Below are 24,066 nucleotides of genomic sequence, written 5' to 3'. Positions count from 1 at the left end.
CATATTTGTTTAAACTTCTATTTGGGAGGAAGATATTACGTAATGACGACCCCTCTTATTCGCCATAGGGAACAGGGCGTATCTTATAACGTAGCTCGAGGTGAAGGACAATTTATCCAGTACAGCGCTATAACAGGTTACTTTGGCAAGTTTCCAGGCCACGGTACAAACTGGCGCGGACTTTGCTCGCTGGTCTGTCGTCAATGCTATTTTTGTATTTTTATATGGCTCCAGCACGGAGTTAAGCTATAACAGATTTGTCAACCAACGTGAATGCTACATTGAAGAATATGTTTGATCGTGGAATATGGCTGGCGTCGATGGGTAAGCGTGAATGTCTTGATGACATTGAAATATCTTTATTCATATGCTGCATTTATTTATATTAGGACAATCAATTTCCGTGAATAGACACGGGCAAGGCGAAACTATTTGTCCGAAACACAAAAGGAAATCCTAAGTTAATGTCCCACAGCAATAATAGAATGCACGTATATGTAACACAAAAGGAAATCCTAAGTTAATGTCACACAGCAATATATGTGCCAAGTTATAACACTGTAGCGTTATGTTTATGTCAAGCTACAACCCGGCAACGGAATGTTTATGTAAAGCCACAACTAGATAACAATATGTTGGTCAAGTTACAACACGGTAACAGTGTCTCTGTCAAGCTTCATCACAGAAATATAACGTCCGTGTCAAGCCACAACATTAACATACTAACTCCTTCTATTTGATTTCAAAGCGATTTCATGTATTAGTTTCATTTCACTGTCTCGGGTTTAGTCGACGTCAAGGTGTGTAAGCTACTATACCTGGATAGCTAGACGTATGTGGCTGACAGTCTGCTAGCGTAACATGTCACGGCGAACGTACGCTCGCATTATGGCAGTACCTGCCAATGTGAACAACGTTAAGTGTAGAAAGAGTTCATGGATCAGTTTATACATTTATGGTTAAAGGTGGTGCTTTGCAGCCAAGATCAACTCAAACAGGCACAATGCCGCAACACACCGACACATTGTCACATCAGAACACACTGGCACAATGTCCCATCAAAACACACTGCCACAATGTCACATCAGAACACACTGACACAATGTCACATCAAAACACACTGGTACAATGTCACATCAGAACACACTGGCACAATGTCACATCAAAACACACTGGCACAATGTCACATCAAAACACACTGACACAATGTCACATCAGAACACACTGACACAATGTCACATCAGAACACACTGACACATTAACACATCAAAACACACTGGCACAATGTCACATCAAAACACACTGACACATTGTCACATCAAAACACACTGGCACAATGTCACATCAAAACACACTGACACAATGTCACATCAGAACACACTGACACAATGTCACATCAGAACACACTGACACAATGTCACATCAGAACACACTGGCACAATGTCACATCAAAACACACTGACACAATGTCACATCAGAACACACTGACACAATGTCACATCAGAACACACTGACACACTGTCATATCAAAACACACTGACACAATGTCGCATCAGAACACACTGGCGCAATGTCACATCAGAACACACTGACACATTGTCAAATCAGAACACACGGGCACTATGTTCATGTCAAGCTACAACACACTGTTACAATGTCAATGTCATGCACAATAACAACAAACAAAAACTGTTAAGCTTTAGCCCAGTAACACAAGTCAACCTACAGCACATTAACACAATTCCAACACTGCACATAGATGCTTAAATACAACGTGAATCGAGAATGTCATATCATACAAACAATGTGGTGTTACTGACAACGAAAGAAGGAACAAACTACTGTTGTTTCCGTATCCGGTACTACTCCCGACCCTACTGTGTTTCCAGGAACCTACTTGGTGTCAGTCTCCGTCTTCTGGGTGGTGGGGACATTGTTCCTTATCGTGGACGTCACCGGAAGACCGGCGTGGATAAAACAGTTTAAAGTCCAGCCTGGCAAGAACCAACCGGTAAATTGAGTGAGTGACATGGGGGATGACTTCAACTTTCTAAAAGTCAACTGTCCCTTTATGTCGAGTCATATTCCAGCAGTTCCAGCTTTGGTGTCCACTATAACATGTCACACGACTCTTGCTCCAAAGTTGGGTTACACTCAAGCACCTTTCAAAAAGTGCATTGTAGATATATGGAGGACATTTACAAATGTAACGCATAAGTCACCAAACTTCAGATCCGATTCCAGATGATGACTTATGACCCTATTATACCACAATGTGTTCCCGTGTTTTTAGGTAAACAACTGACTTTCTTTGCGTGTGTTTGTGGTGGTGCAAGATACGCTCATATTTTTGTGAATACCTGTTATCATTATATTTTGATGATGATGAATATACACATGCTCATTATTAAGTCGGATCGTACATTGGACACTGGCTTCAGGCGACATTTCTTATGATTATGAAAATAGTTTCGTCGTCTTTATCAGATAGATGTTGGTAAAATATTATAAAATAATAACAACCAAAGATCTCTTTAATCACTAAACGGTAGCATTTGCCAACATACCTCAGAGCTATTGACTCAAAATGTCTGAAAGTTTCATTAATTCTTGTGACAACATGTGACTGCAAAATAATCCTTGGCATAGATTTATAAAACTGAGATGATGTCATACGAAAAATATGAGGGCATAATGCATGCAGGATGAATACAAATGAAGTCCCAGACAGGCCGTTTGTTACAGGATTACCCTGTCTGTAGCAGAGTGTGACGCACACGTCAAGTATGTCTGTTAGTGATGACAACACACCTTTGTAAACTTTGACATCATATTTTTATTTTTTACTTTGTCCATTGTACATTTATTGCACATGTTTATGAATCACTATCACATAAGGATGCAATGATACCAGGTGTTCGCGAAAAGGTGAAGCGATGTTTTTTGTTGCAATGAAAAATATAGCAATGTGTGGATGCATAAATGAGAGCAGTAAATATCTAGGAAATCCGTATATCCTAAATTGCAGTATCGCTTACATCATCAGAAGGTTAAATTACATGATTTGTATGTGAATATAGCGACCAGCAATTTCGTAATATTTTCATATAAATCTCCTTTCATCCTGCTACCGCTAAACAAACATCTGAGGACATCCCGTTGCCATTGCGTTTTCAATGCAACGTCTTTTCTGTTCAAATGCTTATCCCCCTGAAGAGAGAAAAAAGACGATGATTTTGACGGAATCAGTCGTACAGGCCGTAACTGTCGTTCGGAACACCCCGTGTCAACCTTTTCGAGAAAACACACTTTCCTGATCTGGTAAGCGAAGCTCTGATTGGTCGGATGAAATGTCGTTCTGGCGTTACCCTAACGGGTGTCCTCATGCAGATCTTTGTGTAGCGGTAACGAAAACTGAGATCTGATTTTAATGAGATTGTGACAGCATGACCGGAAAAGAGCCTCAACCACTATATCTATGTGAGGAATCGAGCCCGGGCCGGCGACGTGACGAGGGTACGCTTTAACCGTCGCTCCCTTTAAATTAATAATTCAGCAACCCATGCTTGCCATAAACGGCGACTATGCTTGTCGTAAGAGGCGACAAACGGGATCGGGTGGTCGCTGACTTGGTTGATGCATGTCATGGATCCCAAATGCGTAGATTGATGCTCATCATATCAATCACTGGATTGTCTGGTCCAGACTCGATTATTTACAGACCGCCGTCATACAGCTGGAATAATGCTGAGTGCAGCGTTAAACAAACAAACAAACAAACAAACAAAATCAAATTAATAAAACACTTTTTTAAAATGTTGAAAGTATTTCCATTTATTTTGATCTGCATTGTCCAAATGTATTTGTATAAGCATTTGTGATTACCATAATAAATTTACATCAACATAAAGATGCGTGTGTACCTACCCTAGATCTAGGACATCCAGATACGTTGACAGCCACTGCACCAAGATGACATAGGCACGGCTGGAGTATATCTGTGACTCGTAACCGCGATCCCAGGCCTTTGTTCTGCACGTGACACGACGTGGCCTCGGCGTCACGTACAGCTGCCCTACGATTGTCACTGGTCTGTCTTTACGAGTATTGAAATACACTTGTCTCACCACGATCGGAAAAGATAATTCGGTTTGATAATGCTCTTGACAAGGTCGTTACTTTAGCGTCCCTATTTCTTGACAACGATTGAATGATTGTGTTTGATATCAGAAATATACGTTTTGCCTTTTCTTAAGTACAGTAAACTACGGTTACAACGAACACACTGATTTTAGTTCGATATAACAGTTGTTCGTTAAAAGCATAGCTACAGCAAATGGCCGGGACCAAAAATATGTTCGTTATATCGGTCAGTTCGTTATAAGCGTGTTCGTTATAAACGTAGTTTACTGTATCAATAATTGTCCATTTGAGGAATAGCAATCAGCGACTTGTGAAAATAGGGAAAACAAACGCAATTCCGTCAAAGGATAGTTCACCCATGTTATGAGTGAGTGAGTGATTGAGTGAGTAAGTGAGTATTTCAGTTTTATCAGCTTACTGCGGGGGAAAAGCCCGAATGTGAGTAGGTAGTGACTTGTACATGTGTACGTTGTCCGTGTGCCTACAAGCGCGAGTCATATTTGAATGTGTTTGTTTGTTTGTTTGTTTTCGAACACATCATTCAGCAATATTCCAGCTATATGGGGGCGGTGAGGGTAACCTGATGATTAAAGCGTTCGCTTCCGAGTTCGATTCCAGACATGGGTACATTGTGTGAAGCTCATTTATGGTATCAAACGCCGTGACAATGCTGGAGTATTGCTAAACGTGGCATGAAACCAAACACTCACTAACTCCAGCTACATAACGACGGCGATCATATTTAAAGTGGGACATACATTCGTTCCCAGCTGTCTGTATACAGATCTGGGCGACTGACTACCTCTGCCCTCACCCACACTTGACTTATACATAACTTAACTTCTCGGTCAATGATATTATAATCAAATAACAATTGTTCCGTTGTTAGAGGTAAAGGGAAATTCAATGTATTTGTGATCAAATAACTATTTTACTACCTTACCTACACGGGATGTCTAAAATGGCCATTTTGGGACGTTCATTGTGCGAAAATAAGGGACGCAACTCTAAACAAAGACGTTCCTGTAAGTCCTCGTGTTGCACGTCCCCGAAACATACATCATTTATAGCTTCTTTCTCTTCTTAAATTTGTTAATATCTTCACCCACTGACTTCAACCTGTTTTACAGATTAAGTCTGGTCCACTTTGGCACACAACCAAAGTCGTCATCATCAACCAGATCTTCGTCGGCCTGCCCATGAGCTTCATCAATGCCGGTTTACAGCGATACCGAGGCTGCGACTTGACCTTGACCCTGCCTCAACCAGTTGACTTCATTCGAGACTTCGCAGTGTTTGCTGTGCTTGAGGAATTTGGGTTTTATTACTCTCACAGGTTGACAACGTTTTTTTCTTGTTTCCGTTATGGTTGTTGTACCTTTAATCTAATGACGAGGAGCTCCTGTAGTCCTTGCCACATGAAATAGAATCACGAAATGTTGCGATTACTAATTAAAGAGAATAGCTGCTTGCGTGCTAATACTAAGTGAAAAAAGCCATTCCGGCGATATAGAATATCACTTACAAATATGAAAAAAATGGAAACTGTGCTTCCCAAGAAATATCCATTTTGCTAGCGATAAGCATCATCGTTGAGTTTTTATCACGTGGCTTCAAACCGGGTTACGTCGGTTCCTTTGCAATTTTTGGTAGTGCATCTTCAAAAGACCGCCTCTTCGGCCTTTCTCACACACAAACATCTGCCACCTGGAGGATGGGAAGACATTTGTAGTCCACTTTTATCTTTTTTCACGACGTGTAAGCCATAAGTCCATTACAACTTGCAACGATGCTACAGCCAGGTTTTCTATAGTCTATAGCTGTGAGGTCGCCTTCTCGAATGTGATGCGCAATACGTCAGCAAATAATATACATGCATATATTTTCACGGTTCAAGTGTTGATTCGACTTCTACCTAAGACTAAAAAGTATAAAAATGTGCAGCGTAAGTTCATTACCAGTACGAACTGAGAGAATAACACCTACAGATATTATATATGGAGCTATTGTCCTGGTTTGAAGTATACACAATGCTATTTGTTATACCCGCTTGCAGTCACCTGACTGCTGACCCTTACCCAGATTGTAACCACGTGATCAAAACTCAATGATGCTTCTATTTTAAGTGGCGTCTATAGTCTCCTGTAGACGGTTACCTTTATACAAATGAATGTATTGACATGACGGCGCCATTGGGCGTTAAAGCGTTCACTCATCCTGCCGATGACCCGTGTTCGATTCCCCTCATGGGTACAGTGTGTGAAGCCCATTTCCGTTTTACCCCGCTTTGATTTTGCTTGGATAGTGTTACAAGTGGCGTAAAAACATACTCGCTCACTACCATGTCTGAGAAAATGTCTTCAGCAACCAATGCTTGCCGTAAGAGGCGACTTGCGGGGTCGGGTGGTGAGACTCGCCGACTTGGATCGATGCTCAGGATGTCAATCACTGGGTTGTCTGGTCCAGACTCGATTATTTACAGACCGTCGTCATACAGCGGAAATATCGCTAAATGCGGCCTTAAACAACAAACAAACAAACAAACAACATACAAACCTCAATAAGAAAAACATGAATTTTCCAACAATTATTGACATATTCATCAAGACAAGATATTCAAATAATCATATTTATATATTTCAATATAAAATGCATTTACCGTAGCCTCACTTCCGAATTAATTCCCTGGAACAATAATCTGGAATGATGGTGAGTTATTAACACATCTCACATCTTCTCCCAGGCTTCTTCATCACCCCACGTTCTACAGCTGGATACACAAGCAGCACCACGAGTGGACGGCCCCCTTCAGCTACGTTGCAGTCTACGCCCACCCCATAGAATACATCTTCTCCAACATCGTCCCTCTCGTCCTCGGCCCCCTGGTGTGCGGCTCCTGCCTCCTGACCACGTGGACGTGGTTTGCCGTCGCCACCTTCACCACCATGATCCACCACAGCGGCTACCATCTGCCGATCCTCACGTCGTCGGAGTTCCACGACTACCACCATCTAAAGTGAGATCCTCCTCCTCCTCCTCCTCATCATCATCATCATCGTCGTCATCATCAACATCTTCATCATAATCATCATCATCATCATCATCATCATCCTCATCATTGTCCTTTCGCGCTTTTAATAAACTGACCCATTTCCTTTAAACAGATAATACCCTCATATATATATGATTGGGCCCGGATGGTCAATTCGTCTAGGGGTTCGCAGAGTAGAGTTACATCCCTTGGCTTTGCCAGAATCCTGTGATCGTTGGTTCTAATCCCAGATTCGCCGTTGATTATGAATGTATATTGTGTTCAAAGCGGCGTAAAATCAAACGGAGCCACTCGTATACAAGTATCTGAACAGTTATTTCTGATGCGATGTCAGAGGTCCTACACATCAACATACTTACGACCGCCCTTTTTATGGGAGCCTTTGCCTATCGCCCATTTCTGAGACACACCAAGTTATTTATTAACTTCCAATATAACTCGTTTCAATGAAGATCTGATTTTATCGAGATTGTATGCTGTAAGTCTTTCTCTTGTAGATACAACGTGAACTACGGGGTCACTGGGTTGTTGGACTGGTTCCATGGGACTGATCTCAAGTTCCGTGCTGCGCCACAGTTTGCAAGACATAGAATGATATTCAGTGCTGGTGATATGAAGCTCCACGAAGACAAGGTGAAGTGACAGGGGTGGCAGACGACCGTCCAACTCTTGTGTAGTAACGACACACTTTGTTCAGACACTGCAACGACATGCGCGACACTTGTGTTCTGTTGTCTAAAGGGGCACACCTCTACGACTGTTTGAAGGAGGGCATATCGAGGGCAGGCGCACACTACTGTTCCAACGATCAAGCATTCAGAGAGCCCTTGTTACGTTACGTCATAAAACAACATACTCATTTGATATTGCATGACACGGCTACATCATATACATGTACCTATATCGATGGGCATTGTTAAATTGTTTGATGTTTTTACTATTTAATAAAGAATACAATTGAATAGTGAATGTCTTCTCGATCACATTCGTGATTGTTTTGTACTGATTTATCATGTACATCCCCTCTCATGACAAATAGTAATCCCTTAGTCATGTACATCCCCTCTCGTTACAATAGTAATACCTCAGACATGTACATCCCCTCTTATTACAATAGTAATACCTCGGTCATGTACACTCCCTCTCGTTACAATAGTAATACCTCAGTCATGTACATCCCCTCTCGTTACAATAGTAATACCTCAGTCATGTACACTCCCTCTCGTTACAATAGTAATACCTCAGTCATGTACGCTCCCTCTCGTTACAATAGTAATACCTCAGTCATGTACATCCCCTCTCGTTACAATAGTAATACCTCAGTCATGTACATCCCCTCTCGTTACAATAGTAATACCTCAGTCATTGTACACTCCCACTCGTTACAATAGTAATGCCTCAGTCATTGTACACTCCCTCTCGTTACAATAGTAATACCTCAGTCATGTACATCCCCTCTCGTTACAATAGTAATACCTCAGTCATGTACACTCCCTCTCGTTACAATAGTAATACCTCAGTCATGTACATCCCCTCTCGTTACAATAGTAATACCTCAGTCATGTACATCCCCTCTCGTTACAATAGTAATACCTCAGTCATTGTACACTCCCTCTTATTACAATAGTAATACCTAAGTCATGTACACTCCCTCTCGTTACAATAGTAATACCTCAGTCATGTACATCCCCTCTCGTTACAATAGTAATACCTCAGTCATGTACACTCCCTCTCGTCACAATAGTAATACCTCAGTCATGTACACTCCCTCTCGTTACAATAGTAAAACCTCAGTCATGTACATCCTCTTTCGTTACAATAGTAATACCTCAGTCATGTACATCCCCTCTCGTTACAATAGTAATACCTCAGTCATGTACACTCCCTCTTATTACAATAGTAATACCTCAGTCATGTACATCCCCTCTCGTTACAATAGTAATACCTCAGTCATGTACACTCCCTCTCGTCACAATAGTAATACCTCAGTCATGTACATCCCCTCTCGTTACAATAGTAATACCTCAGTCATGTACATCCCCTCTCGTTACAATAGTAATACCTCAGTCATTGTACACTCCCTCTCGTTACAATAGTAATACCTCAGTCATGTACACCCCCTCTCGTTACAATAGTAATACCTCAGTCATGTACACTCCCTCTCGTTACAATAGTAATACCTCAGTCATGTACACTCCCACTTGTCACAATAGTAATACCTCAGTCATGTACATCCCCTCTCGTCACAATAGTAATACCTCAGTCATGTACATCCCCTCTCGTTACAATAGTAATACCTCAGACATGTACATCCCCTCTCGTTACAATAGTAATACCTCAGTCATGTACACTCTCTCTCTCGTTACAATAGTAATACCTCAGTCATGTACACTCCCTCTTATTACAATAGTAATACCTCAGTCATGTACATCCCCTCTCGTTACAATAGTAATACCTCAGTCATGTACACTCCCTCTCGTTACAATAGTAATACCTCAGTCATGTACACTCCCTCTCGTTACAATAGTAATACCTCAGTCATTGTACACTCCCTCTTATTACAATAGTAATACCTCAGTCATGTACATCCCCTCTCGTTACAATAGTAATACCTCAGTCATGTACACTCCCTCTCGTTACAATAGTAATACCTCGGACATGTACACTCCCTCTCGTTACAATAGTAATACCTCAGTCATGTACATCCCCTCTCGTTACAATAGTAATACCTCAGTCATGTACACTCCCTCTCGTTACAATAGTAATACCTCAGTCATGTACATCCCCTCTCGTTACAATAGTAATACCTCAGTCATGTACATCCCCTCTCGTTACAATAGTAATACCTCAGTCATTGTACACTCCCTCTCGTTACAATAGTAATACCTCAGTCATGTACATCCCCTCTCGTTACAATAGTAATGCCTCAGTCATGTACACTCCCTCTCGTTACAATAGTAATACCTCAGTCATGTACACTCCCTCTCGTTACAATAGTAATACCTCAGACATGTACATCCCCTCTCGTTACAATAGTAATACCTCAGTCATGTACACTCCCTCTCGTTACAATAGTAATACCTCAGTCATGTACATCCCCTCTCGTTACAATAGTAATACCTCAGTCATTGTACACTCCCTCTCGTTACAATAGTAATACCTCAGTCATGTACACTCCCTCTTATTACAATAGTAATACCTCAGTCATGTACATCCCCTCTCGTTACAATAGTAATACCTCAGTCATGTACACTCCCTCTCGTTACAATAGTAATACCTCAGTCATGTACACTCCCTCTCGTTACAATAGTAATACCTCAGTCATGTACACCCCCTCTCGTCACAATAGTAATACCTCAGTCATGTACATCCCCTCTCGTTACAATAGTAATACCTCAGTCATGTACATCCCCTCTCGTTACAATAGTAATACCTCAGTCATGTACATCCCCTCTCGTTACAATAGTAATACCTCAGTCATGTACATCCCCTCTCGTTACAATAGTAATACCTCAGTCATTGTACACTCCCTCTCGTTACAATAGTAATACCTCAGTCATGTACATCCCCTCTCGTTACAATAGTAATACCTCAGTCATGTACATCCCCTCTCGTTACAATAGTAATACCTCAGTCATGTACATCCCCTCTCGTTACAATAGTAATACCTCAGTCATGTACACTCCCTCTCGTTACAATAGTAATACCTCAGTCATGTACACCCCCTCTCGTCACAATAGTAATACCTCAGTCATGTACACTCCCTCTCGTTACAATAGTAATACCTCAGTCATGTACATCCCCTCTCGTTACAATAGTAATACCTCAGTCATGTACATCCCCTCTCGTTACAATAGTAATACCTCAGTCATTGTACACTCCCTCTCGTTACAATAGTAATACCTCAGTCATTGTACACTCCCTCTCGTTACAATAGTAATACCTCAGTCATGTACACTCCCTCTCGTTACAATAGTAATACCTCAGTCATGTACACTCCCTCTCGTTACAATAGTAATACCTCAGTCATGTACATCCCCTCTGATGGGATCACCTCGCATGAGAGTAGTAATACCATTGCACTGTGCGTATACTTTACATGTTGACCGCTGGGGCTTTGTAATCACAAAATTATAATGAGTACAATTTTAAAATAGTATCCCACATAATAAATTGGTTATTTTTTGCACAATACACGCTCTATCCATATTAGGAATTTCTAATCCGATAATCGTATCAACATCTCAGTTGTAATTGTACAGAAGAAAGTTAATGTATGCGGGCACCTAGATGGGGACTAGAATTAGGTACATGTATTGAAAAATAAGTTTTACGCATGACCTCGTAAAATGTTTTTTTGATATAGTTATCTTTGTACAGGAATGTGAGACACATGATTAAACGAGTTGCAATACTGTTCATATACCATGCTTCATTAATATCAAATAATAATGTTCCTTTGTGTGGAAATCAGAGATGTACTATGCACGACGGCAAGAAACATAGTATTGGTCAGCTTTGCAATGGGAATCGATCGTAATTAGTGCTTGAAGCGTCCGTAAAATAATCCAAATAGTGCGTTATTAAAACTTTCCATGGCTGAGAACGTGTGTGTACTAACAACAGTAGTGTTTGAGTGAGTGAGTGAGTTGGGTTTAACGCCGCTTTTAACAGTATTCCAGTTACATCGCAGCGTGTCAGCTTAATGTGGAAGGGAAGCCCGAAGTGATCCAGGTCTTGGACGTTTACACGCCAGAAACCTAAGATTGTGGGTTCGAATTTCGGTTCGCTCCGATTATGTTTCTAGGTTTGTCAGCACCACACCGGTGCTCGTGGGTTTCACTGAACTAGTAAACGCTTGAGACCTGCATCACTTGGGGCTTTCTTCCCGGCGTTAAACCCAACTCACTCACTCACTGGTAGTGAGTATTACAACGATGTAGTAGTTTCCTGTAGTTGCATTACCTCTAATACCCGACCGCCTCAGTGCTCTAGTTGTAGACCGTCCGCCCGGAGAGAGGAATGTCTGAGGTTTGATCCCCGGCCGCGTCATACCAAAAGACGTTAAAATATGTTACTTGTTGTTACCCTGCCTGGCACTCGGCATTAAGGGGCTAAAACGAGGACTGGTCGGCTCGGAGTCAGTATACTGGAGTATTCATGTTAAACTGCGGCATGGTATTTCAGTGGGCTAGCACTATAATTCGGTATCAGTCCGGTCTAGTACAAGCAGCCACACACACACGTGCATGCACGTGGCTATATAAGTGCAATAATCTTGGACGCGACGTTAAACCCCATTTCACCTCACCTCACCATCTCTAATACCTATTTCAAACAGTTTGCAAATAACCCATCGTGGCATATTATATCATATTCCCGAGGCAAGGGAGTTAAATTACTGTAAAAGTCCAGTTTCCACCCTTGCCGAACATGGCTGGAATCGCTGTGGAACATTTTGGCTGGACTAACGAGTCCTTGCATAGTCTAATCACATTCGCGCATCGAACTAGACATCCGGTTCGAAAACAACATGGATGTCATCGTGCATATTTCGATCGACTGCAGGATTTGCAAAGCATATGTACCTTCAACAGGGCGTCGACAAAACAATTCCAAATATTGTCATGTTTTTAATTTGGGTGCTCAAATGATTTGATGCACTTCGCAAGGTCAGGCCCGTTTTATTACAATATAGATCTTGATTTTCGATCAGTTAGTCTTGACTGGAGCTGCCATTTTGTTTGAAGCAAATGCAAGTGATAAGAGAGGTGGAATCTCATTGGTTTGAAGGAGGGACATAAAAGGGACGGAACTTGTAATAGCCACTACGATTGAGCCCCGAAATTCCAGCGTTAGTAGTCAGTTAACACCCTTTCCTTGCCTCTTTCGAATGCTTTTTTCATTATCTAAGAAAGCAACATAGACGTCAGAATCCCTTTCTCTGTAATAGCTCCGTGCTCTCTTCTAAATCCAAACTGTACAATATCAGGCATATCTGGATTAAGTTAAATAATTTGTCTTCTATGCGTTGAGGGGGCACGTCGTGTAAGGAGACACAATTCGCTGTGCAGAGTTGCGTCCCCTCGGCACGCCAGAAACCTATGATTGTGGGTTCCAATCCCGATCCGCCCCGATTATGTTTCTTGGTTTGTCAGCACCAGGCCCGTGGGTTTCACCAAAGTCGTAAACGTCTGAGGCCCGCATCGCTTAGGTCTTTCCTCCCACATAAAGCTGGCACGTCGTGATATAACTGGAATTCTGTTCAAAGCGGTGTTAAGCCCAACTCACTCATTCACTGACTCTATACGTTTGAGCAATAATTTTTCAAAGAGCTAGATGACATATGATATTAAAATAAAACGTCTGTAATTCTGAGTATCAGATTTGTCATGCTTCTCCTGGCATAACCATGCCAAGCCTATAGTCATGGCGTACATATTGCAGTTTTATCATTATGATCAAAACGGATACATTAGGACGAAAAAGATATTCCCCAACATTTGTTTTCTTATCCGAAAATAGGGCTTTATTCCTGCTGGGTGATTTTAAGGCCTCACTAACCTCTTGAGATGTAAATTCCTTTTCCAATATTTTCCAAGTCCCCGCCAGGCCTCTCCCGTCTCTGTTTTCAATATATGTACCTTGGTAGATATGTCTTCTTTAAAAACCTCGTCATTGTTTTCAGATGATAGGATTTGAAAAAAAACAAAAAACAGTTACTCCCACAATCTTGAAATATTTTAGGGTGTACAACCCCTTTCACATTCAGCGGTAGGTATGTCAGCCACCCGCCCTCCTTGTTTTCTGACAGTTTTAAAAAATAATGTATATCAAATTCAGCTTATCTCTCTAATTACATTAGTGAATTCATCTTTAATATTTTCGACACAGACCTCTGAATTTTCTATTTTCAGTTTTATGATATGAGTTTTTATCTCTTGGTATACCCGGTTTTAGCAATGCTAGTCGAGCAACACCCATGGTAATGTGCATCATTAGGTCTGTCAGGTTTCCAAAAATCGTTTAAGATAGGTTTATACTGAATTTACATTTGTGGGTACATTAAGAACTTGCAAGAATAAGACTATGACTTACATGAGCGCTGTCAACAGTTTAAGGTTGACAAGACTGATTATAGTCATGAATAGAATTAACTTGAGATATGTATCAAATTCACAAGGGGTACATGAGTATAGCAGCTTGATTTGTTCCTTCTTGGAATAGGTGTGAATTTATATTAAGATCGTTTTGACCAGAGGCTCTCAATGGGGGTAGATAATGAACATGGGAGATGATCTGATACCGCGTAATGCATGTATGTACAACATGGAGATCGATAAGATGACTAGGTATCCACGCGGGTACCAAGTGATGTGACGTTTGTACAGGAATGTGAGAAGATCACGCACCGTTGCAATATTGTTCATAGACCAAGCTTCATTTACATGTATATCAAATAATAATTGTTCTTTATGTGGAAATCAGAGACGGCTAGAAACGCAGCGTTGGTCAGCTTTGAATCGATCGTGACAAATGAATTAGTACTTGAAGCGTTCGTAAAATAATCCATTCTACTGCGTTATTGCCAACACTTAACATGGCAGTGAACGTACGTGTGTGCACCTTGAGACGCCATGTTGGAGTTTAGTGAATATGGTTTCAGCAATATTCCAGCAATATCACGGTGGGAGAGACCACATTGTACCCGTGTACCCGTGAACCCGTGTGGGGAATCGAACCCGGGGCTTTGGCGTGACGAGCGAACGCTTTAACCACTGGGCTACAATACCGCCACCGCCGCCGTGTTAGAATGTTGAGCATGGATATGTTATATGAATAAACATCAAGTTAGTCGAGGTACTGGGGTGTTGAATGGAAAGACGAACACTGTACGGTTGTGTATTCTGAACCTGTGCGTGTGTATGCTTGCGTCTTCATCTTGACTGCCGGGCTAAGGAAAGTATACACCCATGTTTGATGGTGGCTTAAGATGTAACAAACAGGTTATTCGATGGTGATGTATTTGATACGGGTACCATACTATGATAGTGATATTACATGCGTCATGTGAATGAGTGTCTCGCAACAGACGACTGTTTTCAGCCTAGTAACGTTCGTAATTATTTGGTCAAATCCAATTTTCCAGTGGCTACTTTCTTTTTCTGGGAGATTATTAAGGGTCAACAGTTACTTCTGAACTGACACTGAAGAATTTTTATTCTGATTAGTTAAAAAAGATATATTCCATGAGACACCTCAAAATTAACATGCTTTTTCAACAAAAACCTTGTGTATGCAAACATGTATCGATAACCCACTCATCGATGCATTAAACAATGGTTGCTAATAACCCATCAGACTTGTATACGTTCGATATCCGAACAAACAGTTTATTTATACATTTGAAATCTCGCGCTAAAGAACGTGCTTTCAAATTCAGATAATAATTATTTAATCTGCAGTTAGACTACCTCAAATTTAAAATCACGGAAGGTGTTTTTTTCTAAATATATAACGTTTGACGAAGCGTGAATGTCTTTCTTGTACGAAATTATCGTAATTCTGATATAGTACAAAGATTATCTCTATTTTCTACATAGTAATTTTATAAAGAATTATTTTCGAGGATGAAAATCAACCAAAGATAGCAATGTTCTTAAAGTAGATGACATACGATATATGACACAACAGTGTGTTTGATACCATCACTGTAGATTAAACCCCACGTGCAGAAACAGCTGGGTATATTCAGTCTACAGGCCGTATCGATTTAATTTAGGTATCACAATAAATCATTGTAAACTGTTTCATTATTTTAACTTCCGACCTTGTGATTTTGAAAATAATATGCGTAATAATAATAACAACAGAGTTATCCCCCTTGCAACGCACAGTCACTTGGTATGGTTGCTGAAAATGAGCTGGGGTATATCTTCAATTTGAGCAATATTTAAGAAATGTGTCCTACAAATAACCGTCATTAAGCAAATGTGTGTTGTTTTGTGAGAGCCTGTTTATTTTCGTGTTGTTGAAATGTATTTTTTGTTCAAAAATGTCCTTTTCAAATTAAGCTGACACTGACAAAAACATATTTGGAGGTCATAGTTAACGCAAAAAAATCGTAATTTTCTCATATAAATTTTCCAGAATTATTTTTGGTCAAACTATAAACTCTGCATCAAAGCAAAATAAATAATAAAACCACACTGAATGAACAGACTTAGTTTCCACCTCTCGAGCGACGAAAGTACTCATTGGCACTTTTCGTGACAAAAGTGACTTTCAATAAAACCTCGTATAGAATTTCCATGTACATAATATATTTTTGTTCATTATCATGTAAATATTTGTCAAAGAGAGGCGATTCAGTCTCAAAGCTCTTCGCCATCAGAGGTTATATGACTGCTACACATTATATTACTGTTATGATATGATACGATACAATGTCATCATGGCAATCCCTATGACAGCCCATGTCATGTCTACGAAACAAAATACCTATCAATATCATAATCCATGTCATGTCTACGAAACAAAATGCCTATCAATATCATAATCCATGTCATGTCTACGAAACAAAATACCTATCAATATCATAATCCATGTCATGTCTACGAAACAAAATACCTATCAATATCATAATCCATGTCATGTCTACGAAACAAAATACCTATCAATATCATAATCCATGTCATGTCTACGAAACAAAATACCTATCAATATCATAATCCATGTCATGTCTACGAAACAAAATACCTATCAATATCATAATCCATGTTATGTCTACGATACAACATAACTATCAATTTCACAGCCCATGTCATGTCTACGAAACAAAATACCTATCAATATCATAATCCATGTCATGTCTACGAAACAAAATACCTAAATATCATAATCCATGTCATGTCTACGATACAACATAACTATCAATTTCACAGCCCATGTCATGTCTACGAAACAAAATACCTATCAATATCATATCCATGTCATGTCTACGATGCAACGTAACTATCAATGTCACACACCGTGCCATGTCTCTGATACAATATGACTATCAATAGCACAGCCCATGTCATGTCTGCGATACAATGTGACAATATGACATATTATGACTATCTACTCAATAGATGGTGTTGCGTCTACGAGGCAATGTAACTATTAATATCATACACTGTGTATTGTCTACGATACATGTCTATTAATATCACACTTTCTGCTACACTGTATAGCTTTAATACAAAGATTATCAATCCCACACACTATATGATGTTATCAAAATAAGGGGTGTCGTGATATAAAGACTAACAATATTATATTCAGCGTATATCTCGAAACAAAGACTTACAATAACATAATCAGCGTATATCTCGAAATATAGACTTACAATATCATAATCAGCGTATATCTCGAAATATAGACTTACACTATCATAATCATGACTCCCTGTGTACCGACATTCGACATCTGCCTATTCACAAGGCTCCCTGTGTGTCGACATTCGACATCTACCTATTCACATAGATCCCTGTGTACCGACATTCGACATCTGCCTATTCACATGGCTCCCTGTGTGTCGACATTCGACATCTGCCTATTCACATAGATCCCTGTGTACCGACATTCGACATCTGCCTATTCACATGACCCCCTGTGTACCGAATTCGACATCTGCCTATTCACATGGATCCCTGTGTACCTACATTCGACATCTGCCTATTCACATGGTTCCCTGTGTGCCGACATTCGACATCTGCCTATTCACATGTCCCCCTGTGTACTGACATTCGACATTCGACATCTATCACAGTCCAATTCCTTGATACAATATGCCTACTTCTAATCACAATCTATCACAGTCCAATTGCTTGATACGATATGCCTTCTTCTAATCACAATCTATGATAGTCCAATTCCTTGATACAACAGTCGTACTTCTAATCACAATCTATCACAGTCCAATTCCTTGATACAATATGGCTACTTCTCCTCACAATATATAAAAGCCAATCTCTTGATAATTTTTTCTCACTCTTAGTCATAGTGGATCGTACACCAATCCCTTGATACTATACTGAACAACAAAAGTTCATGTGAAATTGAATAAGATTTAATGCAAAGTTATGTTTTTTACCAAATCTGAAACAATTTCGGTTTGCAACAGATAAAAGACTCCTGTAAGTGTTCAAATGGTTTAATTTGCCATACTGACTTCAGAAAATGCGTGATTTCATAAAAACAACAACATGAACATGCCAAAATGTCAATTTATACATTAATAGCGTGTGTGTCCACCTCTGGTTGCGATCCAAACAACACATCTTAGTCTCAGGGAATGGACCAGGCGTCGCACAAAGTCCTGTGGGATATCTGACCATATCTCCTGGAGCAAGTTCCTGGAGTGTCTGTGGAACACGTGGTTGACATCGAAGGCGCCGATCCATCTCATCCTACATATGCTCCATTGGTGAGAGATCAGGGGAGCGAGCCGGCCAGGGGATGACATTCACGTTGTTTTGTTGAAGGGAATCCTGAACAAGTCGCCGGGCGTTGTCATGTTGAAAGGTAAAGCCTGGGTCATTACGACGCCAAAACGGTAGAACAACAGGGCCGATGATCTCGACGCGGTAGCGCTGTCCTTTGAAATTTCCCTCTACCACTATCAAACGGGTCCTCTGTCTTGCTGGGGGCACGGGTTGCCCAGTCGTCTAAGGCGCCGCGATTCGCTGTGCAGAGTTGCGTCCCTTGGGCACGCCAGAAACCTATGACTGTGGATTCGAATCCCGGTTCGCCCCGATTATGTTTCTAGGTTTGTCAGTACCATACCCGTGCTCGTGGGTTTCACCGGAGTGGTAAACGTCTGAGACCTGCATCACTTCGGGCTTTCCTCCCACATTAAGCTGACACGCCGCGATATAACTGTAATACTGTTAAAAGCGGCGTTAAACCCAACTCACTCATTCACTCACCTCTGTCTTGCTGTAGTCACACCCCATACCATAACGCTGCCTCGTCAATGAATAGAACTTGTCCCCACTGCATGGCCGTCAAGCGTAGACGCTGTCTACACCACTGTAGACATGCTTGACGGTGGTTCCCTGTCAAAATGGGACGTCTGGCGGGTCTTCTGGCGACAATCCCTGCACATCTGAGGCGACGACGTACGGTTTGTGAAGATATTCGTCGAATGCTTCTTGCAGTCACTGTTGCTGGCTGGAATCGATTTCGTAGGTATGTTGTTCGAATCCAGTTGTCTTGTCCGAGGATGGTCTCGTCTGTTGCCAACGTTGCCATAAACACCAAATGGTGTTTCTGTGGACGTTAAGTTGTCTTGCAACACCACGTTGCCTCCATCCTGCTTCGAGCATACCAATGGCTCGCAGACGCTCATTTTCGGCCAGGCGTGGCATTTCGTAATGTTGAATAATTGCGTAATTTTGTTGTTTTTCTGAGTGGTTGTTGTCAGCACGATGCTAAACAATGCATATGGAATCCCGTTAACGCAAATGTTTTTATACCCATTCTTGGGTAGTGAAAGTCAACTTTTGCATGGAATGCATGCTTTTCTGTAACAGTTGCGTTTTTTTTACTTGATTCCATACATGTACTGAAAACCAAACTGTGCTTGTTTGAAAAATACACTAAAATATTGGTGTCACAGGAAATTTTGTTGTTGAGGATTTATTCCAACTTCTAGTCATATCATATCACAGTCCATTCCTTGATACTATATTCCTACTTCTAGTCACACTATATATCATTGTCCAATCGTTTTATACTATTTTCCAACTCTTAGTCATAATGGATCCCATTGCAGCCCCTTGAAACTATATTCCTACTTCTAGTTATATTATATATCATCCCTGCACCTTGTCGTACTAGATGGTTTTTTCAAGCACGCTGATACTATCATCCTACTCCTAGTCATAACAAATCATATACCAGAAGGCATATCATAATTTTGGCAAATACAGTCATTGTGATTGCGAGTACATGATGCAATGACAAAATGTTCTAATCTCCTAAATAGATAAATATTTATTTTCCAAATCGATCCAAACATGATACACCTTATAAACAACAGGGTGTTGTCCATATGTTGACAATCGATATTTTTTCTGGAAATAGTTTCAAGAAACCCATATCAAGTGTTTGAAAACGTGCTCGAGATTTAATTAACTGGGTGAGAGATTTTAATAAGCGATACAGAGACACAAGTATTGTCTGGCGTTCTCCTCCAAGACTTGGTTCCTGCAAGTGTTGCGCCCTTTGGTAAATCGAACATGTGTTGGCGCCCACCAATCCATGAAAACATGACGAGCAAATGTTTTGCTTTCTTGGGTTTGGAACCCGAGACGCAATAATTCCTTTGTCCGTGTGTGATCGGAAATAACCGAAGAAATGCGGAAATGACCGAACTTTTGTTCTTCTGTTGAGCCAGCTGAAAGCTAAGTGAAATCGCCAACGGTGCGAGTTGAGTCATTGCTATGATAATGATATGAGTGATCATGGGGAGGGGTAGGGGAGGGGATTTGATGGGGAGGATTTATCAGGGGATCAGGGAGGAGACGAAAGTGCTCTAATCTTAATTCGATATTATCGGCTGGATTTCATAATCTGGATCTTAACTTAAGTAACTTAACTGATACTATTAGTTGTTTCATTTTAATTTATTTTAGTTTATCGGGTTACATATTAAATCTGGATTATTGTAATTGCTACAACTATCAATCAGCTTTGACAAACAATTCTTTGATATTTGCGCACACCATCTTGTTATCTCAGAAATGCTAACAAAAATTATGATAAACAAATTTCCTATTTTAATAACCATTGTATCTTCAAAATATTAACGCCGTGATATAACTGTACTATTTTTCAAAGTGGCGTCAAACGCAACTCACCCACTCAAAACATATTAACGGTTCTACCGTTACCCCATATTTTACCTCATAATATTTTATTTTGATATTCAGGGGGAAGGGGGAGGCGCTAGGATTTTTTTACAGCTAAATCTGAAAAAAATAATCTAATTAAACCTTAGAGTCTAAATATATTTTTGAAAAAAGCCTCTTGTAACAATGTATTCTTTGTGGTAGTCAATTCTTTTTTTTTAAAAGTGTGTGACATAAATAATTCATTTTTTCTATTTTCGGGGACAGTTTATTACTTTCGATAAAATCCAAATAGGGTAGAACGCAGCTGCAACAGTGGACGAGTGCATTGCTGACATGGATATAATTCTGTAACTCGTGGGTATATTTAGTTATAATATTGACTGTGACACGAGTAAGTGTGATTAACGAGTTGTAAGGATGTTTAAAACTTTATTTGAAACTTATCCCGTTCCAATTAAAACGTCACGTTCAGGTTTCGACTTTACTGTTGACACCGTTGTATCTATCAAACAATAGTGAAATTTTTATTACAACTCTAACCGGACCCCGCTGACATCGTAAATGAATCCTACATGTCAGCAACCATCATATCAAGTTATGTACATCTATATCCATTTCATGTCATACCGCGTACTTCGTCCATGGCTGGGTTTATTACCTACAGTGAAAGATGACACCTTCAACACAGGAACCATGGCGCGCTGACAACCGAGTTGAGGACCGCATCGTTGTCCGGCAATCTGTGGTCATTACCGCGTGCCACGTGCGGGCGAAGATTGACCAGCGGGCCCAGCATCAACTTGTTGAGACGGCGAGCGTTGGACATAAACTGACCACTCCGTACACTCCCCAACACGTGCTCCATCCGGGATATCAGTGTCACGGCCGCCATCTTGTTCAGAAGTTTGCGAAGCCAATTGTTTTCAGCAGGCGCACTTCATTTAGTGGCATGGTTTAACAATGGAATCAACGTCACAATATTGACAGATAATCTGTCTACATATCATACGATATCTGTCATTGTCTCCCTGGATAGCTATGGTAATTGTCCGGCCCGATGTCTTACACCCGGTCACGTGACTCTTGATTGCCAAACACTGATTTCAGCTTTTAGTTGTTAATATTAAATCCTTCGATAAACATAAACCATATGGTCGAATTTTAAGAACAAAACACATTCCCTATCCATCAATAACATGGAAACATAGAAAAACAAACACCTAACATCCGCAGGGAATTCATAGTTTAAGGTATGGGCCTCCTTTTGTAATGCCCGATTTACAATAATTCATCTTCTGTGGTGAAAAATAGAAATATAGACCTCCGGGCAAAAGAATGTATATGCACATATTTGATTGTAGCTAAAAATGAAACAAAGAAGAAATGGTAATTTAATGGTGGCGGATGTATTTGCTGCGGGTATCATTGGCGAGATTGGACCTTTCGGTCTCTTAGCCTGTCTTTCGGCGACTGTTTCCATGAAAGTAAAGTTTTGTGGCTTTTGAACTTTTATTACTTTCTTTTGCCCGGCAGTTTATGTGCAAAATACTGTTTGTTATCCCTTAAAATATTATTGTTTGTGTGAATAAAATGTAAATGCAAGAAATGTGGTGATTGAATTAATATAACAGTCGAAATAGCCTCTTCCCATATCGAATACATTACTTTGGGGTTGTTCGTTTTCATGGTTGACGGTTGTTAAAGGATATTTTTTTCAAACTTTTAACTTATTTCCTACTTATGCGTGAGAGAGTGACTATGGCTTTTCGCCGCTTTTAGCAATATTACAGCAATGTCACGACAGGGGACACCAGAAAAGGGGGCTATCCATGTGGGGATTCGAACCCGGGCCTTCCAGGTGAGGAGCAGACGCTTTAATCGCAAGGCTACCCCACCGCCCCTGCCCACTTGTGAAATGTTTGGTCGGCTGATAGTTACCCAAGAAATGAAATTTACGTATCTTCATAATATCAGCCGTAACATCATAATATCAACAGTAACATCAAAATATCAGCCGTAACATCATAATAGTAGAAAATAACATTATTATACCAACCTTAACACCTTTATAGCAGTAAATAAAGTCATGTCAGCCGTAACATCCCAATATCAACCGTAACATCCTAATATCAGTCAATAACAGCCTAATGCCCACCGTAACATCCCGATATCAGTCAATAACATCAAAATATCAGCCGTAACATCCTGGTAACAGCCGTAAAACCCTAATATCAAAAGATAGCATCATGATATCAGTCTTAACATCATAATATAAGTAAATATCATCATAATATGAAAAAATAGCATAATGATATCAGTCGTAACATCATAATATAAGTAAATATCATCATAATATCAGAAAATAACATCATGATATCAGTCGTGACATCATAATATAAGTAAATATCATCACAATATCAGAAAAAACTAATATAAACCATGTAAGGACATGTCAAATATGTTTTTGATTTTTTATAACTAAACCAATCAGTTGAAATCAAATTACGATTTCTGCTCATAGTCACAACAAACATAATTATTTAAAGATTGATACATGTCGCGTATTAAGACCTGAACAGTCATAATAATTCATTTAGCAACGCAAACAAATAATAGACACTTCATTTCTGAAGATCAAACATATCGACTTTCACACGTTAAAGCCAATTTATACTGAAAGAACAATTCCCCCCACTCGAACATGGAGATTTTATTTGAATTCGCTCAGTTATAATGTTTCGGGCCACGTTGCCGCGCTTCAACACCGCCTTCACAGGTGTCAACCCCTAATTTGTCGGAAACATTAAAAACGTCCCCAAATCGCAGGGAAACAATTGTGTTATACGTCCGGGTTTTAGTGCCTTCCTTTTGGACTAACGGCAAAGCTCCGAACATTGCTATAGCTTCCCGTCAATGATTAGAAATGACGTACGATCGTCTTAATCTGCTCCTAAAAACCGTAGGCAAAAT

The 24,066-nt window shown here is 40.2% G+C and overlaps 1 protein-coding gene across 1 annotated transcript; it reads left to right on the top strand.

Moving 5' to 3' along the window:
• Positions 1 to 238: 238 nt before the first annotated feature.
• On the top strand, positions 239 to 8,133 carry LOC139447668 (fatty acid hydroxylase domain-containing protein 2-like). The gene is made up of 5 exons (XM_071229100.1): positions 239 to 324; positions 1,890 to 2,011; positions 5,274 to 5,479; positions 6,887 to 7,159; positions 7,693 to 8,133. Exons 1-5 carry the CDS (start codon positions 291 to 293, stop codon positions 7,835 to 7,837), a joined length of 780 nt encoding a protein of 259 aa, XP_071085201.1. The 5' UTR covers positions 239 to 290; the 3' UTR covers positions 7,838 to 8,133.
• The last annotated feature ends 15,933 nt before the right edge of the window (positions 8,134 to 24,066 follow it).

Source organism: Haliotis cracherodii, unplaced genomic scaffold (assembly GCF_022045235.1).
Source record: "Haliotis cracherodii isolate W230 unplaced genomic scaffold, xgHalCrac1.p SCAF_10, whole genome shotgun sequence".
Taxonomy (NCBI): Eukaryota; Metazoa; Mollusca; class Gastropoda; order Lepetellida; family Haliotidae; genus Haliotis; species Haliotis cracherodii.
Note: the sequence above shows the minus strand (reverse complement) of the source record. Positions and strands in the feature narration are given on the sequence as shown.

What these genes read in the sequence shown, in the direction of transcription:
- LOC139447668 (XM_071229100.1), top strand. Translation starts at nt 291, where the DNA reads ATGTTTGATCGTGGAATATGGCTGGCGTCGATGG. An exon ending in AGCCTGGCAAGAACCAACCG is followed by an intron (nt 2,012 to 5,273) that starts GTAAATTGAGTG and finishes CCTGTTTTACAG; the next exon opens with ATTAAGTCTGGTCCACTTTG. An exon ending in CACGACTACCACCATCTAAA is followed by an intron (nt 7,160 to 7,692) that starts GTGAGATCCTCC and finishes TTTCTCTTGTAG; the next exon opens with ATACAACGTGAACTACGGGG.